This window comes from Podarcis tiliguerta (assembly GCF_965153285.1).
Source record: "Podarcis tiliguerta genome assembly, chromosome: 1".
Taxonomy (NCBI): Eukaryota; Metazoa; Chordata; class Lepidosauria; order Squamata; family Lacertidae; genus Podarcis; species Podarcis tiliguerta.
Genome location: NC_139534.1, coordinates 78,161,437 through 78,179,237, shown reverse-complemented (window position 1 = coordinate 78,179,237; position 17,801 = coordinate 78,161,437). Strand labels below are relative to the sequence as shown.

Sequence of the window (17,801 nt, the reverse complement as noted above, 5' to 3'; positions counted from 1 at the left end):
CCCAGTACTGGATGCTTCAGGGAGGGGCTATCTATTTGCTATGGGCTGTGTGTTTTGGAGTGCTTGTGTTTTCTTCTTTTCAGCTTTTGTGCTGGGAATGTATAACATCCTGACTACATGATGCTAGCTAGCATAAGCCAACCTCCCAGCTTGCTGGTTGAGACCCTCAGATTGACCCATAAATCAGTCTTGGAGCAAAGCAGAGAGCAAGAAGAGAAAGAACGAAGCAAGGTTAAGTGCAAATGCACTTCTGTAAGTGGTTTGTCTATAGCAGCCACAGGCCCCAACCAATTTGGTTTTTTTAATGACAGCTCAACTGTGTCTTTAATTTTCCATTTCATGTCATCTTTTCCCATTGATTTCATTGTTCAGTTTCCCGTTGCAAAGCTTCTTCAACATAGTCTGCCGCAAGTTTCATATGACAGTTCTTGAGGGCTTTTATTACATCGTCAACCTTTGCTTCCTTCCCCCTTGATTTCCGCCACTCTAGAAGCGATTGCATCATTTGTTCATGCATGTTATATGGATTGGCGGTTACAATTCTATCGATTTTGACTTCTGAGATGCCAAGTTTTCGAACGAGCATTTTCCAGTTTTTCCCAACGTGATCACATATGATCTCAAATGCTTTGTCCAGCTTACCTAAAAAAAAAAATATCATAGTTTGCGTCAACTTGCTAATTCACAATGGACCATTTAACGCTCCTCCTGCCATACTCCAGAGAATACTCTGTCTTGACCCTCCTACTTGTCCTACTGTGAAACACTTGGGGTTATGGTGTAACACTCAAGAGATAGGACAGGACTCCAGTCTGGGTGCTACTTCCCATATTTGCCACCCAGCCAACCCCATTTTTCACCTTGAGGTGTGCAGGGCCTCTGGGTATCTACATACCCAGCGAGAAGTTCACTGGCCAACCTTTGACTGTACTTAAGGAGTAAGGAGCCTCCAGCCTGGGGGCCTAAATAAGCCCATCAGGCCTCCCCATTTGGCCCATGAGGTCTTTTCGGCCAAGCCACACCCACATGCCCTACACCTGACATCATACATGATGCCAGATGTGGAGTGGAACATGCAGTTACTTGGCTGTGATGAAATGAGGTTTGCAGGCATTGCCAAGCAGTTGATTGCTGCTGCCTGCAAAACCCCATGCAAAGCACTGGGCTCAGGGATTCCTAGTACTTGACAATCAGCTGATCGCTGGTACTTTGTGCACGGTGCATTTGCCCACACACTCTGACTTCAAACCAGGCTTGCATGTGTGTGTATCACCTGCCATTGTGACATCAGGTGATGGACAAGTGAGCAGCCTCACTCATCTGTCAAACTTGGCTAATGGTGAAGAGGTGGGGGAGAGAGAACCATCAGGCCCATTGGTCAGATTTGAGAAGCTCAGAAAAGGCCATAGCTCAGAGGAGTTTCTAACTGCCTTCTGCCAGCAGCGATCAGCTGATTGTCGAATACTGGATATCCCTGGGCCCAATGCTTTGCAGGCACCACTGATCAGCAGCTTGGCGATGCCTGCAAACATCATTTCCTGCAAGCACACACAAAGTGTCTGTTTATTTCTATATTGGGAAACAGGAAAAGAGTTGCCATCTTTTTTCCTTGCAGGATATCTTAAAGCAAAAAAAGTTTAAGAGGAGTTCTGGAATGCAGATGGCATTGGCCCTATTCAGGGGTTCACACAAAGCCTTAAAGCAGGGAGGAGGCAGAGGTGCACATACAAATGCTGTCCCCAATATTTACATAGAGGCTCCTCTTCAGACTTTCAAGTGTTCAGTGTGAAGGGCTGAAGAGGATGTCTGAGCGTGTTGGAAGCATCATGATAAAGCCTGCATTATTAGAACTCTCAATCATAGGGAAGCTTCTTTATTCAGTCAAATGTATGCAGAAGCCCCCACAAGTCCTGAACACGTGAGGGCCTAAATATGAGCCCATGCACAAGGGAACACTGGAGGGTGGGCTTGCCAATGCACCTCCTCCTCACTCCCTCTGACAGTCTGGAGCCTCCATTTGTTTCCAGCTACAACTCCTATCAGCCCCAGTCAAAATGGCCACTCTGCCTGGGGCTGATGGGAGTTTTAGTGGTGAAAGCTGCTCTAAGGCCTCACGTGTACAGGTGTGCAAACACCTAAATAAGGCTAGTGAGCTAAGCAAATTGTTTCAAGTTGTTAAAAGCAAGAACCCTAGACAAGACAGCTTGATCAGCTTTAATAGCAGCTTGATCAAGATGAAGCTAAAGTTGAAGGTTAAAAGGTAAAGGTAAAGGGACCCCTGACCATTAGGTCCAGTCGTGACCAACTGTGGGGTTGCGGCGCTCATCTCGCTTTACTGGCTGAGGGAGCCGGCGTACAACTTCCGGGTCATGTGGCCAGCATGACCAAGCCGCTTCTGGTGAACCAGAGCAGCGCACAGAAACGCCGTTTACCTTCCCACCAGAGCAGTACCTATTTATCTACTTGCACTTTGACGTGCTTTTGAACTGCTAGGTTGGCAGGAGCAAAGACTGAACAACGGGAGCTCACCCCATCGCGGGGATTCGAACCACCAACCTTCTGATCGGCAAGTCCTAGGCTCTGTGGTTTAACCTACAGAGCCACCTGCATCCCTCAAAAAGTTGAAGGTTAGGCAATGCAAAAAGGTGAACTGAGCTGCTTCAGGCAGCATTATTATTATTATTATCATTATTACTATTAGTAGTAATAGTATTAAGAATTTACCCTAAGCCCTACGGTCAAGTCACAACAATTAAATGACGCAATCAATATTAAAACACAAATTTAAAAACTGTGCAAAACAACTTAAAATTACAAAACTAAGGTGGGTCCTGAAAATTTACACCTCAAGTGTCAAAAGTCAGAGTAAGGGTGTCGAACACCTTTAGCTCCTTACAGGCTACAAACACAATAATAAAGAAACAAATTTTCATATGCCACAGCCCACTTCCTTCGATTAAACAAAAAAGCCATTTCCACCTACGTTTTTCTTGTGCATCCAGCTGATCTTCCGGGTCACCACTTGCGCCTTCTTCAAACTGCCTGAGCAAAGTCAGCAGATCTTGTCTTTGCAGGCTTTTGAGCGCGTGCTCCAAGAACTCAACCTTGGTCCTCGTAACTATTTCCTGTTCCAGGAAAATGTTGAATAGGTCGAGGCCACTTTGCACGGCCTCGAGCTTTTTTTTGCCAATGCGATCCCGGCAAAGGAACTTGAGATCGGCGAGCTCCTTTGGAGAAAGGCTCCTCGAGAATAAATTCAGCAGATCCAAAAACGGATCCATTTCTGGGAAACCTAGGAAGCGCAAGGCGGGAAGTTAGGGTGTCCATATTAAAGGCATCAGTATTCAGGAAACCTTTCTCCTTTTTAAATACAATACTGCTTTAATGCAATTTTTTTTTTAATGGGCAGAGAAACATCTAGCAAAGATGCATTTGAACCCTAGCGCGATCATCGGGCAGAAAACGCAACTTTTTAAAACCCGACTTTCTCTTTCACTTTGTTTTCTAAACTTTTCCCCCAAAACAAACGCTAGGAAACTTTTTGCGCGGCGCTGAAATCTCGATAGGAGGTTGGAAAGAATGGAAAACTTAAGTTTTTAGAAAGCTTTACATACTTACTTCCTGGTTGAAACTTTGTTGTCGATCCGGAGGCTCCGGCGTCATCCGGAGGGAGGTCGCTTCCCTTTCGGGGCCCTCCGCCCACGCCGCGCAACTGGCCTCTCTCCGGAAATCCGAGGCGAGGGAAAGAATCGCAGGGCGCTCCGCGGACACCAGGGGGCAGCATTGGCACGGCTTTTGCAACTAGCGCCGCTGTTAACACGACCCAAGCCAGCCAGAGAAGAAAGCTCAGAAATAAATGTACGGCTTTTCTAGTTAAGCATTTCACTTAAAAATATGGAGGTGTTTGTTACACACCGCATTAAAATTATGGCTGCTCCGTTGCAGAAACATTGTTTATGCATTTCTGCAACCACCAGTTCTCCGCTCTGCATCATTTTATTTTCTAAGTTGTGGACATTGTATTGTATTTTATAATAATAATAATAATAATAATAATAATAATAATAATAATAATAATAATAATAATAATAATATATTTATACCCCGCCCATCTGGCTGAGTTTCCCCAGCCACTCTGGGCGGCTCCCAATCAAATGTTAAAAGCAGTACAGCATTAAATATTAAACACTTCCCTAAACAGGGCTGCCTTCAGATGTCTTTTAAAGATAGGATAACTGCTTTTCTAAGTTGTGGACATTGTATGATGTCAAAAGGGCAAAGTCGTCGTTTTATTTCTGCACTTCTCAAACATTTGTATTGCTATATGTAATAAAAGAAAACAATCAAAATTATTAATTGATTGATTGATTAACCACTACCCCCCTCCCGGTACCAATAATCAAAATTCTTTTCAGGGATTTGTATTTTGTGCATATTCTTAATTTTAATTCACCTGTACAGTCTTCCCTCCTTCTTGTATGTTACTGAAATGTATGTCCTTTATTACATGGTTAATTTTTTTTTAAAAAAAATTATTGCACATTCTAATTTATGTAAATAAATACAATGGATAAAAATGCTTTGGGCAGTCAAAGCCAAGCACTTTAAAGTCACATTGCTTTCCAAGCGGAAATATTTAGAGCGCAGTGTGTGCAGGTGAGTGTATATTTTTGGGCCAAGATCCATGGCTCAGTGTTCGGTGCCAGGCTCAATTCCCAGAATACCCAGATAGGGCTGGAAATGTCCCCTGAGTTCCTGGAGAGCTGCTGCCAATCCGTGTAGACAATAGTGAGCTAGATGGAGCAATGTTCTGACTCACTCCTATGTTTACAGGGAAGCAAATAACACTATTTTCAATGGGATTTCAGTACGTAAAAGCACAATCAGAGGCGGATCTTGGGGCCTCAAATTCCAGCAGCACCCTGTGCGACGCCAAAATTCAGTCCCCCCCCCCATGCTTCTTGCTTTCCATTCTAAATCATAGTTTAAAAGTCAGTTTTAAGAAAGAAAGTGGGTTTGTTGCACTAGGGAGACGAAATCCACTTTAGTTCTGTGCTTCGTGGTCTAGCATTCAAAAGTCTAGTTTTCCGCTAGCAATATCTGTTCAAGTCCAGCAGAGGGAGCTCAAAGAACTGGAAACCACAGAAAATATATTCCTTTCTTTGGAATAACCATTAAAAAGACCAACAGTTCACACAGTTTCTTCCTCTTGCAGCAATTGTACTGTGCTGTGTCGGAAGCTGTATGATTTTTAATTGCCTTTTCCTTGCTTCTTTTATTTCTTATATTGAATGTTATTGTAGTCTATAGAATTCAGATTGTAAGTGTTCTTCACAGGTGTGCTGCAGATGACCTTATGAAGCTTGATCTACTGACTACAACTTGGGAAACTCTGGTACAGGGAAATCCCTTTTGATTCAAAGGTTATATAAAGTTAGGTTATGATGATTACGTGGTATATAAATCCTGTGAAATGAAATGAAATATTCAACTGTGTTGAGCCCCCATCTGAAGAGTTACTATCCAGTCACCATTTTGCCATAGGCATTACCTGAATCACAGGAGAAATGATCTCTCCTTAACAAACATTTCATTTGTTAGCTCTTTAAATCCTACATCTAAAGCAGCAGTGGTTTGTATGGTGGGACAGAGGAGCAGCCTTCACCTCCCAGCAGCATCATTCCCTCTTACCAGTAGGGGGAGACAGTGGCCACACCAGGCCAGCCAATCCAGTGCTCCTCCTGGTGAACCTGCACTGCCCCAGCCATGTCTCCCCCTCCTGGTAAGCAGTGGTAAGGCAGTTGCTGTAGCTCCCTCCCACTAGGAGATCTGCTCTTGACCTAAAGCAGGCCTAGCAGAAGCAGGGCCAGTCTTGCCTTGAGAAACCTCGAAGAAAGATTAAATTGGCCCCTTTTCTTTTTGAATAGGTTCCAATACCTCTTGCAAATTCCAGTCAAGATATAGAAAGGAAGGCAATCAGGCATGCTAGCTACATTATTTTCGTCACTTGTTTTCAACATGTGTGTATGAATTAGGTAAAGGTAAAGGGACCCCTGACCATTAGGTCCAGTTGTGGCCGACTCTGGGGTTGCGGTGCTCATCTCGCTTTATTGGCTGAGGGAGCCGGCGTACAGCTTCCGGGTCATGTGGCCAGCATGACTAAGCCGCTTCTGGCCGTTTACCTTCCCGCCGGAGTGGTACCTATTTATCTACTTGCACTTTGACGTGCTTTCAAACTGCTAGGTTGGCAGGAGCAGAGACCGAGCAACGGGAGCTCACCCGATTGTGGGGATTCGAACCGCCAACCTTTTGATCAGCAAGTCCTAGGCTCTGTGGTTTAACCCACAGTGCCACCAGTTAAAGACCCCCAAATCTCTCTGGCCACCTCTGCACTACACATTTAAAGCACCATGATGCTGCTTTAACAGTCATGATCCCCCCCCCCCCCCCAGGAATCCTGGGACCTACAGCAAAAGCAGCTGTACCTGTCAGGAGTCAGAGGTATTTGCTGAGTGAGAGTATGGAAAGTCTCTAATTCCGATTTTTAAAAAAATGGTTAGGGTGTATATTTTACACTGTCTGGATATGAGCTGAATGTAAGCAGATACCCTGATCCTTTCTTTTCCTTTTTCATGAGTCATCACTTCTCCTTCCCAGGAAAAGGAAAGGTTTGTTAATATTCTGTTAGAAAGGGCGTTGTCCTTTCTATTCACAAGGAGCAGATTATCTTCAGTCCTGTCAATAAGCTGTACAGGATATGACTATGGTGGTTACTCATACCAGTTCAGAAAGAATGAATAAGAAAGGAATTCCTTTTTCATTGCAGAGCTTGCATTCAACTTTTTTTTTTCTAAACAGAAAATTGTTTTTATAATTTATTTTGCCACCAACTTCAAACTGACATTGAAGCCCTGGAAGTAAGAATCCCAGTCTTTCCCACCCAAACTTGTATTCCAAGTTGTGCAAGTAGCCAAACTGGTGTTATGGTGCAAGCAGACAAAATGACACACTCATCCCCACATCTTTAGCACAACAAATTGTCACTGTAACTTGAATTGCATGCATACACGGCCCAGGGCAGCTTTCTCTCACCTGGTGCCTTCCAGATGTTTTTTGGACTACAACTCCCATCAGCCTCATCCTGCATGTCTGTAGGAGGTCCAGGGGCCAGATCAGGACCAATCACCTCCTAAATCCAGCCCACGGACGGTCCGGGAATCAGCATGTTTTTACATGAGTAGAATGTGTGCTTTTATTTAAAATGCATCTCTGGGTTATTTGTGGGGCATAGGAATTTGTTCATCCCCCCCCCCATATAGTCCGGCCCCCCACAAGGTCTGAGGGACAGTTGACTGCCCCCCCCCCCGCTGAAAAAGTTTGCTGACCCCTAGTCTAAAACATCTGAGGACATCAGCTTAGCCTAGGGAATGCATTGATAGAGAAAAACAGCAGCAGTGGCTCAACCAGAAACAGCATTTTGTTGTATGCCTTACCTTTATGACCTTTATAACCCATTCTGTGTTGAGATTCGTGCATTGCAGGGGATGGACTAGATGACAATGGGGTCCCATTCAACACTACAATTCTATGATTCTTCCTCCAAGCAGCGCAGGATAGTGTACATGGCTTCCTACGTCCCACCTTTTATCCTCACAACTCTGTGAGGTAGGTTAGGCTGACAGCAGGGATGGAAGAATGCGTCAGTTTCGGTTCTCCCAGTTTTTTTTTTCTTTTCATTTTTCCAATCTGAAACTCAGTTCTCCACGTTATACTTTTGTCATACTAGGAAATAATCTGTAATCTCCCATAGAATTGGAAGGAACCAGAAAATATGAGGTGGCTACATCCTAGCCCAACACTGACGACACTTAAGAAAATGGTAGGATGTCAGAAGAGCCACCACCCCTTTTCAGCCACCAGGACATGTTTCTCACCTGCTTCAACCTTACTTTTTAGGGAAATGGACATATCAGGGTCTTAAGTCTACCCAAGAATATGTGAGCGGATCTTGAAAGTTGTAATTAATATTCCAAGGATGACCTATAGATACGTTTTTAAAGGTCCTTACAACTTTCCCCTCATGGTTGTTTTGCCTAAAAAAATATTTATTTATTTACTATAAAGATTACTCTTCCATCAAAACTTTGTTAAAATTGGCAAGCCACCATGAGAAAGAAAAAAATCCCCCCCAATGTTGCATACGGAAATAATTGAATAAGAATAACAAGGATACATGTGAATTTGTAAGCAGACATGAAGTGATATAAATGGTTTTTAAGGGTGAAAGACAAAGGGGAGAGGTTTTCTTTGAAAGCTCCATTGGGAAGATGTGATCTCTGAGGGAAAACATCTAAAAATACTCTAGTGCTCCCACTTCCTCAAACTAGGAGGAATTTAATCATAGTTTGTTTATTCCTGGTTCCTAGAATATGTGGGAGTTTCGCCATTCTTTTTTCACTGGAACTGGGATAAGCATCATGCAACAGTTAACAATCTCGTTGCAGTTTAAAGCTATTTTAGATGGTTTCATGCTGTGTGTTTTCCCTTTCTTTTCCAGACTGTAAGATGGTGAGGAAGCCCATTGAGTTGATCAACTGTGATGGAAGCCCATTGGATTGATCACACACACACACACACACAAACCCCCTGTATATTATGCTATGTTATGCTGCAGATAAGTGTTAAAAAAGCTGAGGCGTAGTTGTGTTGACTTGGGATTTATTCACCCTCAAACAAAGTAAGACTGCCAATAACTTGTGTGCTGTATCTTAGAAACACAGTGCTATGGAAATCAAATAGGGCTGGTCAAGCAATGCTAACAGAACAGGGTGTGAGTAATTTCTGGTTCAAACATACAAACAGAAGTCAGCGCCTTTCCCACAATACTGGCTTAGGTTGGCAAACAATTGTGTGTGTGTGTGTGTGTGTGTGTGTGTGTGTAAGTAATCAAATGTTCCAGCCTAGTATTTTCATCCACTTTCAAGTCCTGCTTGGCACGAGCGACTTACCAAAGAAACCAGCGTAATTCATACCAGCATAGTTCTTAATTTCCACTCAGATTGTGTGGTTTTTGCATTATAGCTGTTGCATGGAATTTGGTATCCTTGCATGCAGACAACACCCTTTCAATACTGAGTAGAGGTTTCACTGTTCGGGACACTGTCATAACAGCCTCTTGCCTGCATGCAGATTAAAGTTGTGCTCCTTCTTTAGCAGTATGCTTCAAAGGTGAATTTATTTCCATAGGTTATGTGGGCTCATCTTTCATAAAACAAATCCTTCTTCAAACTAGCCCTTGGAAGGCACGACAACGAAACTTGCCTCCACTTGCCAAAGGGAATATTAGCTGAAGCCTCATATCTTTTCACTATGATAGCCACAGTCAGCACAGCCACCAGCTTATCTGAGCTTTATCTGATGCTTTGAAAGGTGCCCACAGTGAGCTGTTCCTCTTGCATATACCGTAGCTTGAGATTGGAACTAAGGTCAGTTACCATCTTGATAATGCATATTTCGCAAACAGAAGCTTTGAAAACCTGGCAGCCCACAGCGTTACCAACATAAATGTAACTATACTGATTCGTGGATACTTTTCTATAATAATATTATTTCTACCCTGCCCATCCGGCTGGGTTTCCCCAGCCACTCTGAGCGACTTTCAACAGAACATTAAAAACAGAATAAAACTTAACATTAAAAATTTCCCTAAACAGGGCTGCATTCAGATGTCTTTTAAAAGTCAGATAGTTGTTTATTTCCTTGACATCTGGTGGGAAGATGTTCCAGAGATCGGGTGCCACCACCTAGAAGGCCCTCTGCCTGGTTCCCTGTAACCTTGCTTCTAGCAGTGAGGGAACCAGCAGAAGACTCTTGGAGATGGACCTGTGTCCGGGCTGAATGATGGAGGTGGAGATGCTCCTTCAGATATACAGGGCCAAGGCCGTTTAGGGCTTTAAAGGTCAGCACCAACACTTTGAATTCTAATAACATATAGGTTGATTGTTTTAGTTAAGCTGGAGGAAGTGCATTTTTTGTGTACTGTATCTGCACTCCGTATTTTAACCTGAATGGGTCATAATAAAGTATTGACTGACTGAGAACACAGGAAGCTAACCTACACTGAGTTCATTTAGCTTTTAATGTTTGTTGTTCCTCCCGTATTTTTTTGGAAGCTGCCCAGTGGCTGGGGCAACATAGGCAAATGGGTTGGGTATAATAATAATAATAATAATAATAATAATAATAATAATAATAATAGACTGGTCCCTTTTCCAATGTCCTTACCTGTGCTACCCCTTGGGGTCATAGTGGGCAACTTGATGAAGGAGCTTACTCATCTTTTTTCAAAACTAAAAAGTCCCAGTTGATGCAATCTTTCATCACAAGTCACTCCATCCTCTTGATAATTTGGGCTGCCCTTTTCTGAACCTTTTCCAACTCTACAACATTCTTTTTGAGTTGAGGTAACCAAAACTGTACGCACTATTCCAAATCCATAGACTTGTATAACAGCATTATATTAGCAGTTTTATTTTCATTTCTTTTCCTCGTTGTTCCCTATCATGCAATTTGTATTTTTTTAAAGCTGCCGCCCAATGGGCTCTGCTTCAGCTGGTTCTTCTAAAAAGCTTGGTTATTTTAACAATACTTTCCGCCAGTTTTCCCAGGACAGACATTAAGCTAACCAGCATGTAATTTCCAGGATTCCCCCCTGTTGCAAATTCAGAGTCGTAAAGTCTTTAAGTGCTTATCAGTCCCTTGTTCAGTGACAAGAAATTAGTCTCAGCCTCCGTGGTAAGAACAGTCTTTACTGGTCTGTACTATTGCCAGTGGGATCAAGCTGTGCAATGTTTTGGAGGAGAAAAAAAAATCCTTTATATATGATTGTGATGCCCTCATGAGAAGAGCAGCAGCTTTCAAGGAAGGTTGTTGCTATAGACGTTAGGATTCATGGGTAAATTTCAGCATTATTGGAGGGGCAGTAAGTCTGTGATTCTGGGAGGAGAAAGTACATGTATTCAGGAAATTTAGCACCACTACAACATGGGGCAAAAATGAAAAACACAATAAATATTGGGAAGAATTCCATGTTGTGCCATGTTGACAGTTTCATCAGAGCAAGCATCTTGACAAATAGAAAGATTCCTCTTTTCTCCCTCCATGTATGGTTCTGGGCGTTCTCCTGACCCCCCCAGAGCAAACTTAAGGGGCACAAGTGGCACACAGGAGAGGGGGAAAGTCCTGCTGCACAAGCAGAAGTCCTTGTGAGGGCTTTCATTGGTGGGATTCATTAGTTAATTGAATTCTATCAATGATATGTCGGTATAGACATAGCTAGAGAATAATCTTCAGATTTTTGAACAGGTCCAACTTTTGTTCAGAGAGCAACAGAAAGATCACACTACGTGGTTGGGATCTCCTAAAACTTCAGATTTTCGAGGAATATAGCAATAGTGTCAAAGCCAACCCAAATTTAACAGTCACTTTATATTGACATTACAAGTCCAACAACCCTTTGTTTTTGGTTTTTCCCTATTAGATGACTATAGAGTACTGTGAAATGGCATTTGCCTGAAGGAGCCAATGAAGGAATATTAACTATACAAAGAAATATTCAACAAAAAACTAAAGCAGCTTTATATGCATTTACTTTTCTTTTTTAAAAAGCAAGCATTATATAATTTTCTAGGTAGTAATACAATATTATATACAAACCCCATTGAAAAATAGTAAAGAACTATAAAACAAGTAAAAGCATTTATTATTATTTAATGATCTCAAAATAATGAATGTTTATAAGTATATAGTCTTAATATTTACAGGAATGTATTAGGACAACATTTTAAGATAACTCTTTACAATTTCTTTATTTCCCATCGCTTGTATTCAGCATATAATTCTAAACTGGGCAATCCATCTACAGTACTTATAAAATTACAAGCTGATAGAGCGTGAAATGGAATATACATTTTCTATGGGTGTGTACATTCATCCTGGTTTCTAGTTAAACTAATAGCTCAGGATACATTTTACATGGATGTAGGCTACCTAGAGAGAAAAACAGTAAGATGGAAGTCACAAAGGGATTGATTTTTTGCTCATGAAAAGAAGAGGCCGGCACCTCCTGCATTCTGTTCCTGCTGCCTTGTTTCCCTCATATTCATCCCAATCCAACAAGCATAGTCTGCACATGCAAATAGGCTTCTGGAATCATGTCTATGCCATGAGTTCAGTGTGACCAACTCCCATGTAAGTGTGCAAAGGGCTGCAGCCTCCTTCATGTAGATTGCTCTTTTGAATATTGTCCCATCAATGCAGAAGGAAATATCCATCTGGCACCTGCACTCTGTGTGAACTTTGAACAGGTGGTCAATGCTAACAGCTCGAAGGTTGCATACAGATGCACCTGCAAACAGAATCGGGTACAGGTTGCTGCCCTCCGAGGAGAGTTCTGCTGCTTTGATTTTGCTCTTCAAAGAACACACATGCAGCCTCCACATCTAACGCCGCACACATTTTCATTCATATTTATCTGCTCACGCCACTGCTTGGCAGCGTAATTATTTATATCTCCTGTATATCTAAAAGGGCCACATCTTTTTAAGGCTTTAAAAACTGCTCCAAGAAATCACTGGAGTTGGCTTCATGATCAACACAGGGGTGTTAGCCAATCAGAGCTGTGCAAATCCAGGTTCCGCTGGAAAAAACAACCCAGAAGAGTTTGATCCAGGGGGAAAGATTCTGCATTTGCCAGAAAAACACTGAATGTGCTATCCTGGCTGGCTCATCACTGATATTTTGTGCATCGGTTTGCATACTAAAAATACTGACCATTGGTTGGGAAGGAGTTTGATGGAACTGATTTTCAAACATTCCCTCTCTGTCCAGTAGATCATGAATGGGGAAACCTTGCTCCCCCCCCCCCCCGGTTTTGCTGAACTATCATTCTCAATATCCCTGGCGATGGGCCATGCTTGCTGGGGCTGATGGGCGTTTAACTCCAGCAACACCTGGAGGGCCAAAGGTTACCCATTCCTGGAGTAGATGATGGACATTAAAAGCTGAAAGAGCTGGCTACTGGTTTGGTGGAATGCTACTATGTGTAGGTAGGGATCTCTGGATTTGGGATGGTATCCAATGGTAGATAGACCCAATGGAATAAAATCCACAGATTTCAATGCATCTACTCTGGATGTGGCTAATATCACTCTGTGCATCTGGCCAGTCCTAGCATAACCTGGGGTGTGTAGTCTAGGTCATGTCTTAACTACATTTAAAAATGTACTAATTTATGTTTACAGGCCAAGAACAGAGCAGTTCTGGCGATCACACACAAGACTTTCTAGCCCAACATTTTCCCCTCGATGCCAGATGTTGTGGACAACTAGCAATATGCAATGAAAATGTAGCACCCAAATGGCATCTGGCGAAACACTCCCATCAGTTTCAAGGGACAGATGGGAATGTCAACTTGCATTCAGGTTATACATGCAATGTCCATGAACGGGTAACACCTCTGCATCTCATGTGCATCCTCCCTGCATATTTACATCAAAGCCCATACCTATAGGTTGGCAGCAGGATCCATAGCCAATAAACATGCACAGATGCTTTCCCATGTTGTAAAAAGCTCTTACCACTGCCAAAGGCCATTGTTGGATCAGGGTAAAAGTGAGAGAAAATTTCTATTGTCGTCTGTGAATCCTGTATCAATAAAGGTAGACAAGGCTGACTACAATGGTAACAGACTTTTAAGCAAGTTTTTTTTAGATATAAAAAGGTGACATTCCTGCAATTCAATGTATAAGAAGCAATTATAAACAAAAACAAGCCCTTTATTAAAAACAATCTTTGGTTAGATTGGTATTTTAAACATGTTGGACAACATTTTGTTAACTTCCACATAAAGAGTGTTTCGGACAAATTATACTTAAGAATGAGTTTGCTGCATACTTTGTATAAAAACTAATAAGTACTACAAAACTATGTGATGATTTTGCTTTTATTTTCTATTCTGCAACAATGCTCTTTTAATTGAAATATAACACTCTTGGACATTTGGTTTTGCAACAAACCATACAATAAGTTAATTTGCAATATAATGCCAGGCTTTGGCAGTTGTGGATGAAATTGATTTTCGTTCTCTATTAAAACTAAATTTCATCCTCAACCTACACAGCATAGGATTTTTTTTTTGGTATATATGATATGATGCACTGCAGTTCATAACTAGGAAGACTGTTATCTGAACATTTCATATTGTATGTAACATGAAGCAAACGTTCTATATTTTGCTTTGTTGGTTTTGCTCAAGATATGCGTAGAAGGTGTAGATTAAGAGGGAGCTGGTGCCTGCCAAGAACACACATAATAAATAAATTTAAAGACTTTTCATGTATATGGGGCAAAAGTAAGAGGGGTGGTCTGCTCAGGGTGCTTGCCCTTTTGATTCTACTTTCATCTTTGTGTCCACTTGCATCACTGGGGCTATCTATCTAGGATGCCATCTTTTTGGAGCAATCGTATCCTAAGCACTAGGCCTGACACTAGATATAACTGTGGAGCGGATGGACCTGGCAGGTATGTTCTAGCTCTCGGACTTGTTATCCGCAGCTTCCTCTTGGGTTACTTTCCCTGGAGACTGACATTGGAAGGAATGTTGTCATGTGCCTTGGCTGCCCAAACCCTGTCACCAGTGCCATTTGTTTCCAAACGTTTGCAAATTGTAGGGAGGGTATGTGATGGTTGCTTAGCAGCCACTAAACAGATTCTCCCATTTCTTTCCTTCTCCATCCCAGGAGATGGAGATGCGTTGCCAGAAAAACCCAAATGAGGCTGTTGGGCCCTCAGCCTGTAGGAAGTAGCAAGTGTCACTTGTTGGGGATTTTAAAAATCCCTTCACATTTTGCAGATGGCATACAAAAAGTACACTTGCTACTCATCACATTTTCCACAGCATAATGCACCTGAAGATTTCTTGTACTCTGGAAAGTGCCATATAAATGCTAACCGTTACTATCAAGTCTGAAGGGCGTCCATGTGATCTGCTTCCAGTTGCTGTTATTTTAAAGAGGCATGCACTAAATTTTACACATACATGCCCTTCAGATGTGATGAGAGGCATGCCTATCTTGTACTTGGCTGTCCGTATCCCAGTACAAACTGTAAAGTGACAATTGCAATTGAGGGCTAGCTAGGTGTTCGTAGAAGGATTTGTTCGTCTTTGAAGTGTCCAGAACAGTTTGTGCAAAGGCAACCCGGGCTTATTTCTTTCTGCCTGGCACTCAATAGGGTCATAGGGAAAACTGAACACAAAAAGGGGATTTGGCAGGAGATGCAACATGGAAGTATTTATATGTTGATGCTAGAAGCCTCCGATACAAGATGAGGGAACTGCAGAGCCTGATGTTAAAAAAATAAATAGCAGGCACATCAGAAATATTCTGGAACGGGCAGAACAGGTGGAACATCATCATAATATAAACTTTATAGTAAGCTCAGGGAAGAGTGTATTTGGGGCTGTGTTGCTCTGAATGTCGAAAGTGGACATAGAGTCCCAAAAGCTAGAAAAATTAAAAGGACTATTTTCATCCACAGAATCATTGTAGGTGGAAATATCTGGTCCAAAACACAGCTTAGAACTCGAGTTCTATTATCCCCACTTCACCAAAACTCCAAAGGTAATATTAAGAAGCAGTCCTATATGTACTTAACTGGGAAAATTTACTTCCCAGGTAACATGCATAGGATTGCACTGTTGATCTTAAACTTTATTTAAAAAAAATAAATCCTCAAGGATTCTCAGGAATAACTCCATACCAGAATCTATACTAGATTTGCAGAGGGACACCCTTGGCCCAGCACATGCTCTGCTGGGCTCTTCTTCCCTCAACTCAGCCTGCTATGCACTCTTCCTCATGCATTTCACTTGCTGATCCTCCATTTCTGCCATTCATTCCTACTCCTTCCACACTCCCTCCCCCTGTCTCTTTGGAGCCGACAGGAATTACAAGCTGTCACACAAAGAAACAATTGTGTTTCTTAATATCTATTCTGAGCATGCTGCTTGTTAATTTCATTGAGGGACCCTGAATATTACAAGGGAGAAATCTCTCTCTCCCCTTGTGCCAGTCATCATTGTATAAGATATCCCAATTTAGTAAAAAAAAACCAAAGCCTCAAATGTTCATAGAGAAGATGCTCCAACCCTTTGATAAGAGCGAGAGAACTGAAAGCAGCAGAGAAGCTGGAAAGTGGCAGAGAACAATATTTGGATACCTTTGTCAGGTACTGGGCAGCTGAGTCATCATAACTGCTGAATTGAAGGATGCTTTGAGTTACGATACTCTGGTCAGTGAAATGATAGGGGGCTGTGGTATCTGGAAGTATGAGATGTAATCAAAGATGGGATGTCCAGCTACACTGAGCAGGATGACCTGTGAACGTAATTGCTTGGGGAATAAGTTGGTTTAACATATTCCTTCAGCAGCTAGGTTCCTAGGTTTGTGGAGGGCAGTGCAATTTGCTAGCAGCTGTGTGTGTGCTCTTTAATTCAGGGCACTTTTGAAAAAAAGGCCCCTCAGTGCTTGGGGAAATTGTGCTGTTGCTAATATTCTTTCTTGTCCTCTGGACCCCCTCTGGAATGTGCACTTAGACACTCTGGATTACTAAACATAAATGCCCTTTTCATAAATCCTTCATCTTTCACATCGGAAGGAATGAAAGATATTCAAACAAACTGCTCTCAGTAGTGCTGGGCTGATGGCCCCACCATTTTGTTCACTGGCGTGAGTGAAGTGATGAATTGGATTCTACCCAAGGCGTGAGCCCCAGATGAGAAACAAAATCTTCTTGCCACTGCTTTTGCTTAAGAGAAAATATTGCATGTTCAGCATAGAGCCCAGGAAACACAACAGGATTTCTGCTTGCAAAAAGGCCAGCAGATTGAAGCGCAGTTTTTCTTCCTCTGTCTTGCAAGGAAGAACTCCACAGGATGCTCCTTATTTGCTTTGCAAACTGTAAAGCTCCCATACAGCTTATCAGGAATGGGGAGCCTCTAGTTATTCAAAACCCTCAGCCATTTTTCAATAAATAAGCTAAAGTAAAATTCCCAAGAGAATAGCCTACCTGTTCTATTTTCTTAAAATATAAAAACAGTGATAGTTATAAGCTAACCATGAAATATAGATATATGTAAAAAAGAATATCCCTGCATTGCTTTTTGTGCAAATAAAACCCCCAAAAGATCCTTGCCAGAAACAGAATATGGTCCTCCATTTTTGTAAGAACGTAATTTCTTACATAGATATAAGCAAAATGGTTGCATATGCTTAAACATGCACCAGGCTGTTAAAGAATCAAGTCCTATCCTTTAAATAATGGCTTGCTTATGAGTGGAATGCCCCGGAATAAAACCACTTCCTCTTCTACACTTCAACATGGCATGAATGAATGGAAGACGCACTCCCTCTATGGCTCATTGATGATCTGGGGCTATGGTTGTTACAGTTTTCACCTTTCCTTTTCTCCTTGCCCCCCCAGTTTTCTAGCAGCTGCAGCTTTCCCTGTTCTTCTTTCATGAAGACTTCCACCATCAGAACTTTCTCCTTATGAATTTGCTGACTGATGTCCTTGGGAATGTCTGGGATAATCCAGTCCACAAAGTCACTCATAAACATGACCAAGTTCTGAAAAATAAGAATTTCAGAGCCAATGTTAGCAGACAAAACTAAGCACTTTGAAGTCCCAATTATTACAACGGAGAGCTCAGTATTTGCAAAAATTTGTCCCACGGAAGTCTG

General features: G+C 42.1%; 2 protein-coding genes across 7 annotated transcripts in view; both read right to left on the bottom strand.

Annotated features, from left to right (window-relative positions):
- Positions 1-232: 232 nt before the first annotated feature.
- On the bottom strand, positions 233-3,747 carry FADD (Fas associated via death domain). Of its 2 annotated transcripts, none has more exons than XM_083432849.1 (3): positions 3,619-3,747; positions 2,984-3,292; positions 233-642 (listed from the first exon to the last, which is right to left on the bottom strand). In XM_083432849.1, exons 2-3 carry the CDS (start codon positions 3,279-3,281, stop codon positions 362-364), a joined length of 579 nt encoding a protein of 192 aa, XP_083288975.1. In that variant the 5' UTR covers positions 3,282-3,292; positions 3,619-3,747; the 3' UTR covers positions 233-361. The 2 variants fall into 2 exon arrangements, with proteins under 2 accessions (XP_083288975.1, XP_083288974.1); XM_083432848.1 differs by having other exon boundaries at positions 3,615-3,730.
- A 7,991-nt stretch (positions 3,748-11,738) lies between these two features.
- The window catches only part of ANO1 (anoctamin 1), a 141,958-nt gene continuing 135,895 nt past the window's right edge, over positions 11,739-17,801 (bottom strand). For all 5 annotated transcript variants that reach the window (XM_083427603.1, XM_083427602.1, XM_083427605.1 and 2 more), the window contains one exon: positions 11,739-17,687. In XM_083427603.1, the coding sequence (XP_083283729.1) occupies positions 17,427-17,687 (261 nt within the window). In that variant the 3' untranslated portion in view covers positions 11,739-17,426. The remainder of the gene's footprint in view (positions 17,688-17,801) is intronic.

Bases quoted from the DNA above. Each gene is read 5' to 3' on its own strand.
- FADD (XM_083432848.1), bottom strand. From the start codon at position 3,663: ATGACGCCGGAGCCTCCGGATCGACAACAAAGTTTCAACCAGGAAGTA. The intron at 3,293-3,614 runs GTATGTAAAGCT...TGCGCTTCCTAG, and splicing joins AAGTTTCAACCAGGAAGTAA to GTTTCCCAGAAATGGATCCG. The intron at 643-2,983 runs GTAGGTGGAAAT...TTTTTTTTTTAG, and splicing joins GCTGGATGCACAAGAAAAAC to GTAAGCTGGACAAAGCATTT.